The sequence below is a fragment of the Camellia sinensis genome, chromosome 2, assembly GCF_055761805.1.
Source record: "Camellia sinensis isolate YWXY chromosome 2, ASM5576180v1, whole genome shotgun sequence".
Classification (NCBI taxonomy): domain Eukaryota; kingdom Viridiplantae; phylum Streptophyta; class Magnoliopsida; order Ericales; family Theaceae; genus Camellia; species Camellia sinensis.
The window spans coordinates 20,403,193-20,413,225 of NC_138962.1; the positions used below are offsets into that span (position 1 = coordinate 20,403,193).

Consider the following 10,033-nt stretch of genomic DNA (forward strand, 5'->3'; position numbering starts at 1 on the left):
TCAAGATTTTAGATCGTCGCGAGAAGAAATTACGAGGCAAAACTATACCATTGGTTCGAGTTCTCTGGAGACATCGTGGGACGGAAGAGTCAACGTGGGAGCGAGAAGATATGATACGTGTCAATTACCCTCAACTATTCGAGTCTAAAGGTACGAATTAATTTCGAGGACGAAATTTTCTTTTAGGAGGGTAGATAGTGAAAACCCATCTTTAATTATTCCTTAAAGAAAACAAATAAATAAATAAATTAATTAATTTTGTCTACAGTCTATCTGAATTATATATTAGTGTAAAAGTTAGTTTTAAATTGACTCAATTCAATCACTAACAAGACATTATAAAAAAATAATAATTTTGTGGGTGTTCAATATTTGTTGTTTATAAATTATTTTAATTAGGATTCAATATAATAATTATTCTTACTAAATACCTTAGTTAAAAATCTTAGTGTGTCAATTTTCAGAAACCCACACAAAAAAAAAAAAAGAAAAAAGAAAAGAAAAGAGGGAATCAAACCTTTGCAGAATTTTGGTGAAGGCTTTCCACATGTTGATTTGCATGCTTGTTTAGGGAAGAAGAGCTAATGATGCTCTTGGAATTGAGAGAAAGAAAGCCATAGAACTTGGAGAAAGAGAGCAAAGAATTTAGTGAAAGTCACATTTCTTAGAACTTGGAGAAAGTGGATGGATTTATTAATAGAAAGAATGTGTGAGAGGGAGGGAGGGAGAGAGAGCTAGCCTCGGAGAAGATCTATAAAATGCACCTAGTAGTCATGCACATTTTGAAGGCTAAGCATAAACCATATACATCCAAATAGAGGGAATTCTTGTGGAAGAAGAGGAGGAGGTCGAGGTTGCATATTTTCCTACCATTTCATTATTCCATTTCAATCCTACTACTAAGTAAGAAAACCCTCTCAATCCTCTCATTTTTTTTATAATTGAAAATTTTCAGATTATGTACATTTGATACATTGTCTAAAACTGTGTTGAGAATAATCTGTCTTGAATTTGCCAGCATGTTACCTGAATTTTTAGACAATTTTATACTCAGAATTTCGAGATGATTTCTTCTACAAAGTTGTTGATAATGATGTCTAGTTTATCCAGAAATTTTTGGAAACAATTTTTGAGCTTTCTACAAATTTATACAAATTTTTAACTAAATCTGAAACTGTGTTGAGAACAATCTGTCTTGAATCTGCTAGCATGTCACCCGAATTTTTAGACAATTTTATACTCAGAATTTCGAGATTATTTCTTCTACAAAGTTGTTGATAATGATGTCTAGTTTATCCAGAAATGTTTGGAAACAATTTTCGAGCTTTCTATGAATTTATACAAATTTTTAACTAAATCTGAAACTGTGTTGAGAACAATCTGTCTTGAATCTGCCAGCATGTCACCCGAATTTTTAGACAATTTTATACTCAGAATTTCGAGATGATTTCTTCTACAAAGTTGTTGATAATGATGTCTAGTTTATCCAGAAATGTTTGGAAACAATTTTCGAGCTTTCTACGAATTTATACAAATTTCTAACTGAATCTGAAACTGTGAGACAGATTTTACCATGTATTTGAAAATTTATTTAAAATTCTATACTAAGCCAAATCTGGTGATTTCTAACGAGAAGATGAAATTTGAGAAGTCTAGTTTCATAATAAATTCTTAGATTATGGGTTTGATCTATAAATTTAAGCATGGAATTAATATAAGGAAATGTGACAAATCTGTGTCATAAACACCCTTGGAATTTGTTTAGAATTATTTATAAGTTATTTTTGGAAAAAGCTTTCTGAAAAATAACCATAACATGTTTATTTAGTATCTTGTAGATTGATATGAATTTTTGAGCTGTATAAGTAATGTATTTATAATTTTATTTGCAAGATATATACTCTGAAAATTTTTCTGGACAGAATAAAATCACCACTTTAATATTATGCTAGTCTAATTTTGTAAATCAAAAATTTGCGCATGTGTGTGTTTAGGGTTTAATTCTTGTATCTAAGTTATTATTTCATACCATGGTTTAAATAAATTGCTTATTTACATTCTGTACTTTTATTTAGTATTGTGTGACATATGCAATATTTTATGATTGGGAATTTTAATGAGTTGGTATAACAATATTTGTGATTAAAAAAATTTGAAATTATTTGTGATTAATATCAAAATTAACTGAAATGATTAACGGCATATACAAAGTTAACAATTGACGGTTAATACCAGTTGTTCGGAGTGAGTCTTGGTTTAAAGACTGTACGAAATTAAGGGTTAACGGTTAACACCGGTTGTTCAGGGTGAGCCCTGGTTTTGATAATTCTCACGTAAATTGTGTTGCGAAACTCTAAGATGGCACGGGACTTATTTGAACCCTTTTCGGTATTCGGTTTTGGAATAAGGGTGGATGTGCAGGTGGCACACAGGGAGGTTGCTTACCCCTGGCAGACCGTTTCCTTGGGGCAGACCACGGATGCCACTACTTGGGTATATAACTCCGGACGTGGGCATCCCTGGTAGTTACGATTGGTAACACTTAAATATTTGACCAAGGAAGGGTTTCAAATTAACCGTTGCCATGCTTAGTGGTTGGTAAGTTAAATCTCTTTGGCGAGATTTCGAGTGTCACCTAATTTATTAAAATTACTGAAACTATTCTAATGGTTGTAATTTCTGTGTATAATTATATTGTTATCTCATGTTTAGAATATTATTATTTGTCTCTTAAAAAGAATGGTAGGTTGGTTACGTTTTCTTACTGTGTTGCAAAACTCATGGCATATATTTTGTTGCCCTGGCGTTTCATGCCAGATTATGTTGAAGAAGGGACTGAGGCTGAAATTGGAGCTGCTGCCAATATCGAACCTTGGCTGACTTAGAGTCAAGATTTTATCAAAATAAAATCCTGTTATCCTTTGCATTAGGATTTAACTATGTTGTGACGTTGTATGTGAACTTGTAGTTTTATTTTGTTGTTGGACTTTGGCTTTGTAAGAACTTAAAAGTTCCTAACTAGTAGTTAAAATTTTATCTAGCAAGTTATTGTTATTTAAAATCTTATGACGTTTCAAAAAAAAAAAAAAAAAAAAAAATTTTTTTTGGGGCGTCACAAATTATCACAAATATTATTTTTTATGCTTAGAGGAAAATGAGTTCATCAAGCAATTTAGGTTCATCTGCTGCAAGTGCTTCTGCTCCTTCCATTGATCAATTTGGAGATGAAAATGCTTCTCTTTGGGACTATGTTACAAAATTAGTCAAAAGGGGAGAAGGAGGAAGTGGTAATACAAAATTTAAGTGTAATTTTTGTAAAATTGAGTACCAAGGGTCATATTCTAGAGTTAGAGCCCATTTGTTGCTACTTACTGACCATGGAATTAGAGTGTGTGCAATTGTGAAGAACAAGAGTGATCTTCTTTCTGAAATTCGAAAGGTTGATCAAGAAACTGAAAATCGGAAAAAGATGGCAAAGCCAAAAAATGTTCCTTTACCACCTCCATTTTCTCAAATTAGTACTAGCCACGGCGGTGTAGGAAATGTTGGAACATTTAGAATGGAAGGTTATGCACCAAAAAAAAGAAAGGCAATTGGAAGTAGTCTTTTAGATAAGGCATTCAATCAAAGTACCAGAGAACATTTACATTCTTTAATTGCTCGTATGTTCTATTCAGCTGGTTTGCCTTTCCATTTGGCTAGGAATCCATGCTTTGTGGATGCTTTTCAATATGCTGTTAAGAATCAAATTGTTGGGTATGTCCCTCCTGGATATAATTTGTTGAGGACTACCTTACTTCAAAAAGAAAAGGCAAATATTGAAAGGTTATTGGAACCAACTACAAAGTCATGGGATGAGAAGGGGTTGAGTATAGTATCTGATGGATGGATAGATGCACAAAGGAGGCCTCTTATTAATTTATGGCAGCATCTAATGGTGGAGCTATGTTTATGAAAGCTGTTAATTGTGAGGGTAAGACTAAGGACAAGTATCATATTGCCAAATTAATTAGTGAAGTGAGTGATGAAGTAGGCCCTAATAATGTAATTCAAGTAATTACTGACAATGCTCCTGTTTGTAGTGCAGCTGGATCAATTATTCAAGGTAATTATCCGAAAATCTTTTGGACACCTTGTGTAGTGCACACTCTTAATCTTGCTCTTAAAAACATTTGTGCTGCGAAGGAAATTGGAGTTGCTACATATGCTTATGATGAATGCCATTGGATCACTACTGTGATTGATGATGTAATGTTTGTGAAAAATTTCATCATGAATCATTCTATGAGATTAGCTATTTTTAATGAGTTTGTACCTTTGAAGCTACTTTCTATTGCAAATACATGCTTTGCATCTGCAATTGTTATGCTAAAAAGGCTTAAACTTATATATCATGGTCTCCAAACAATGGTGATAAGTGAGAAATGGGCATCTTGCAAGGAAGATGTTGGGAAAGTAGCTGTTGTAAAGAAAAAGTTGTTGAATGATGTTTGGTGGGATAAGATTGAATATATACTCTCATTCACATTGCCTATTTATGAGATGCTTAGATTTTGTGACACCGATAAGCCATGTCTACATTTGGTTTATGAGATGTGGGATTGAATGATTGAACGGGTGAAGGCATCCATCTATAGGCGTGAAGGGAAGTCATAAAATGAAGAGTCGTCCTTTTACTCTGTAATGCATCAAATATTAATGGGAAGGTGGACAAAAAGTAGCACACTTCTTCATTGTCTTGCTCATTCTTTGAATCCAAGGTATAATTCACATTAGACTCATAATTTATACTTTAATTTTTTTTCATTGCATAATTTACTTATTATTTTTTTTCTAATTATGAAATCTAGGTATTATAGTGGGATGTGGCTTCATGAAAATCCCATTCGTGTTCCTCCTCATAAAGATGTTGAAATTTCTGAGATGAGAATCAAGTGTTTTAAGAGATACTTTTCTGATTCAGACGAGAGAAGGGTTGTTAATACAAAGTATGCTAAGTTTTCAAGTTGTTTAGAAAGTTTTAGTGACTCTGACTCAATATGTGATAGAGGAGTAATGGCACCAGTGGTTTGGAGGTTGGCACATGGCTCTTCTGCACCTATGCTTCAATCCTTGGCAGTGAAATTACTTGGCCAACCATGTTCCTCATCATGTTGTGAAAGGAATTGGAGCACCTACTCTTTCATTCACTCTATAAGGAGGAATAAAATGACACCACAACGGTGCGATGATTTGGTTTTTGTGCACTCCAATATTCGCCTCTTATCAAGGAGGAGTCAACTATACACAAAAGGAGATACCAAGTTATGGGACATTAGGGGAGATGCATTTGATTCATTGGAGGGTTCTGGTTTCCTTGAAATTGCAAATCTTTCACTTGATGAGCCAGAGATAGAAGCTATTTTATTCAATGATGAAGTTGATGGAAGTAAACTTTGAAGTGTCAAGTTTAGATACATAGGGCTTTCTTTTGTTTTTTCCTTTACTTGCATTATGGACTGAATTGGCCTTGTTTTTCATTTGGTGTTGGTTGTTTTTCCTTTGCTTGGATTATGGACTGAATTTACATTGTTTTTCCTTTGGTGTTGGTTATGTTGAATTGAAATATATTAATATTTGTCTTTTAGTTTTATAGTTTTCTTTTTAGTTTTGATATTTAATTTTAATTTGTAGGTTGGATCCTTTAACCATAATTATAAATTAAAAAAAAAAATAAAATTGGCGTACCGCAACCATACCCGTATCATACTTTTTTGGGGTTTTGCCGTATCGACATACCTGCACTCGTATCCGTACCATAGTTGTACCCGCACCCGCGCTTCCTAGGACCCAAATCTTCTTTGAAATTGACCGAAATCACCCACAGACCCAAACGGAGGTCTGTCGATCCAAACCCCCATCCAACACAGTCAAACATGCTCTCTCCATAAAATAAATATTATGTTTAAAACCTTCCACGATAGACCCAAATCACCCCTCCAAATGGAGATCTGTCGATCCAAACCACCATCCAACACCATGGCATGGGTATTTGGAGAAAATTAAAGATGGATACAATGTCGTGAGAGTCAGATGTTGGAAAAAATGGATTTTTGGTGACTTTAATTAAATATTAAAGTGGGTTCCAACCATCTATTGTGTTGAGTCCGAGTGGATCTACATACTTTGCAATGAGATCTTTACACCACAAAAAGAATGGCCAAAAACCATTGGAAATTGAATGAGAAATTGCCTCATGAAGTGAGCTTCATAAAAGAGATATTGGGATTAGTGTGTAACATCTATCCTACATTGATTGTAGAGGAATGCATTGAAGAGTATTTAAATCCTTTTTTTGGCTAAAGGGTGTGAGTCCCTTTGGGCATTCAAATCTTTCAACTTTCTAAAGGGAGGGAGTTATGAATGCTTCATAGGATGGGTTTGGGTCAAAACTATGGTCTAAGTTGGTTTTGCAAAAAGTATCACACGTGCGCGCCGCCCACCTGCCCGCCTAGTCCGGGTCCTTGGGGCTTGGGTTGGTAGTCCACCAAACTCTATATATTTTTTCCAGACCTAGGGTTTGGGGTGGCTGCTGCAGGATGTTTGTAACTCCTGCAATATTGCAGAGGTTAATGGGGCATTATTGACCAGCCATAAAGGCTTGAGGCTCCTCTTCTCTCCCCTATACATGTATAAATTGAGACTCTTCTGTCTAGTCTCAACACAAATTTTTTTGCTTCCATTTTACAAGTTAATTTTCTAAGCTAGATAGAGAGTGCATCTACCGTAACTGGTTTTTAACCGTCGTATTCTGAGAGACAGAAGTCGAAATTCCTCAAGCACTCGGTCCGTGAGGCGGCGAAAACCTGTTTTAAGGAAACTGCTATCGTGTAGGCTTCGGTTTGTTTTCCTTTGCTATTTTATTTTATTATGTATTGTAATTTTTAGCATGTTTCATATTATGAAAATTGAATTGCTTATGAATCTATTTGTATTTAATCACACATGTGGACGACAAGCTTAAAACAGATTTTCTGTGTTTATCATAAAATTACATAATTAGATTCATATATAATTCGAGTAGGTTTTGTTTTGTACAATAGCCCACACTGTTACATTCCACGATTTCATGAATTTTAATTTGATAAATTCTTGAATTCATTTGATGTATCTACACTACTTTCCTAACATGGAAACAGTGGCTATTATATAAATATCTATATGCTGTTGCTATATGTTATTTTATGGCTTTGTCATAAAACTTGAATATCATATGCATGCTCATGTTTGCTTTCTCAATCTGGAAACACTGTAGTTCACTGTTTCGGGTTTTATTTATTTATTTATTAAATATTCAATTCATTTCAATTTACCTCTGTCTCATATGTAAATAAATGCAATGTTAATATGTTATGGTTTCAATAGAATACTCTTATATACGTAGTTCACTGTTTACGTTGTGCACCAATAAATATATAGAGCTTTTTGTTTTTTTTGTTTTTACCAACAATTGCATATAGGCTATTGTTTAATATATTAATTACTTGCTTAGGCCACTGTTATGCATCAGAAAAATGGTCTACTGTTTACTTTATTTAAAGTGAATAAATAAATTTTTCCATGCTTTGTATTTCTTGTGCTTTATCATTATTTGGATGCTTTTATTTTATAATTGCATAACATAATTTGCATGTTCAAAAAATAAAAAATAAAAAAATTTATTGTTTTTAATTTCGTTACATGCTTCGTGTTTCTAAAGTTATGTGTATGATCTTATTTCCATGTTAATTGCAATAAACATTCACATGTGTATTACATGGTTATTGTTTGTGTAAATTCATATGTAACTCTTGCATTTTAATTTAATTTGTTTATATGTTTATTATGATTTAAATTCATATGTAACTCTTGCATATTAATGTAATTTATTGACATGTTTATTGTGATTTAAATTCTATGTAACTCTAGCCTATTAATTTTGTAATTTAAGGTTTTGAAGTTATCAATTTTTTTATGACTTGTCTAGATTTATTTGCATAATTATTGTGTAATAATTTGATATGTAACTCATGGTTAGAATTTTAATCATTTAGGTATTAACTTTTAATTTAATTCTTAGAGTTATAGTTTTATTTTGTAACTCTTGCCAATTAAAAGTGTTGATTGTATATTTATTTACATGAATATTGTGTAGTTTAATTGGGTGAATTAAAATTTTGAATTTAATTTATGTATTTAGAGTTATAAGTTTAAATGTTTTGTGTGAAGTAATTTCATTCATAACTCATGACTTTTAATATTTTAGTTTAAAGTTGTAATTTAATTTTATTTTAAAGTTTTAATTTAAGTGTGAAGTTATAAATTGTATTTTGTTTTGGTAACTTATCTAGCATTTTAATTCTTTGCTTAACCTTATAATTCAATAGTTGGCTAGATAGTTTCAATTATTTGTTTGTATTTTGTTGTGGTTTTCTACTAACGTTTTTTTACAGAAATACCTATGCGAAAGGGAATGAAAAAAAAAACCAAAACCAAAACCAAATGAATAGATTTGGGTTGCACAAACGGAAATTATGGACTATATTGGTTAAGCATTTTTTTGACTTGAGGTTTAGTAGTGGTTACTTGCCAATTTTTAAAGCAAGGTTGTTTGCTTGGCATATTTAAAGTATTGTATATGCTTGTATTGTTGTTGCAATTTTTAGCAATTTTATTTTAATTGCTTGTAAGTTGGGACTGGTTTGTTTTAACCTAATTCATTCCTTGGAAATTTAATTCTTAAAATTTTTATCACGGATTAGGAGTCAATATGCTCTTGAAAGTTTTGTCAAAAGGTTAACTTGGTTTTAAGTGGGATTGATGTGACCTCTCCAGTCTTCTTGGGAACATTCTTGATCATGTTCAATTCTAGGTTAAGTGGTGAGACTAGTTTTGAATTAAATTTCCAGCTGTGGGATTTTCTAAGGGTTAAGTTTAATTTCTAGAAACTCAGAAAGTAATATTCTGTTGTATTTTTCAGAAATGGCAACTGTCACCAATGATGCTGCTACTGCTAATGTTGGTAGGGATCTAAATCCCAGGACAACTGGCTTGCCAACCCCTATTGTTGTGACCTCTGTGGTCAACCCTGATGGTATTTCGACTGTTTCGGGAGAATCGCTTAGTCACCATGAGCACCTAGAGAAATTTGCTGGGGTGAACTTCAAAAATGGCAACAAAAGATGTTATTCTACTTGACCACGCTGAACCTCGCAAAGGTTTTGAGCGAGGATCCTCCAGTTGTGGCAGAGAATGAGCCAGACAGGCAGAAAGTCATGGTGCTTGACACATGGAAGCAAATAGACTATCTGTGTCAGAACTATGTATTCAACGGCTTGGCAAACTCACTTTACAGTGTGTTTTGTGCCAAGAACTCAGCAAAGGAGTTATGGGAATCTCTAGACAAGAAATACAGGATTGAGGATGCCGGGGCAAAGAAATTTGTCATTGGCCGGTTCTTGGACTTTAAAATGGTAGATTCAAAAACTGTGATAAGCCAAGTTCAGGAGTTTCAAGTGATCTTGCATGAAATTCATGTTGAAGGGATGCCTTTGAATGAGTCATTCCAAGTTGTTGTGATTATTGAGAAACTTCCCAATGGTTGAAAGGACTTCAAGAACTACTTGAAGCACAAAGGCAAGGAAATGGCAATTGAAGACCTGATTGTCCGACTCCGAATTAAGGAGGATAATAGAAAGAAATGAGGGAGTACCTCTTCAGTGAAGGCCAATGTCATTGAGCATGGCAAATCTTCTGGGGTAAGGAAGAAGCCCCATGTGAACAAGGGCTCAAAGCTAGGGCCAAAGGGTGGTGTTGCAAAGAAGCCAGCATACAAGCTGTAGGAACCTGTTTATTGGTTCTTAGGGAAGTGCTACAACTGTGGTAGCAAGGGGCATCGGGCTAGTGACTGCCACAAGTATAAGAAGCCATACAAGAACAAACCCCGTGCTCACATGGCAGATATGCAAGAGCACTCCCATGATGAGGATGACATGCACTTGTCTGTCGTCGTCAC

The 10,033-nt window shown here is 33.8% G+C and overlaps 1 protein-coding gene across 1 annotated transcript; it reads left to right on the top strand.

Annotated features, from left to right (window-relative positions):
• Positions 1-9,000: 9,000 nt before the first annotated feature.
• Positions 9,001-9,623, top strand: LOC145811463 (uncharacterized). Its single transcript, XM_082907566.1, has 2 exons — positions 9,001-9,174; positions 9,237-9,623. Exons 1-2 carry the CDS (start codon positions 9,001-9,003, stop codon positions 9,621-9,623), a joined length of 561 nt encoding a protein of 186 aa, XP_082763692.1.
• Positions 9,624-10,033: the final 410 nt, after the last annotated feature.

Excerpts from the sequence above, each read along its gene's own strand:
- LOC145811463 (XM_082907566.1), top strand. The coding sequence starts at position 9,001 with ATGGCAACTGTCACCAATGATGCTGCTACTGCTAATGTTGGTAGGGAT. Across the intron at positions 9,175-9,236 it reads ACCTAGAGAAATTTGCTGGG|GTTTTGAGCGAGGATCCTCC; the intron begins GTGAACTTCAAA and ends AACCTCGCAAAG.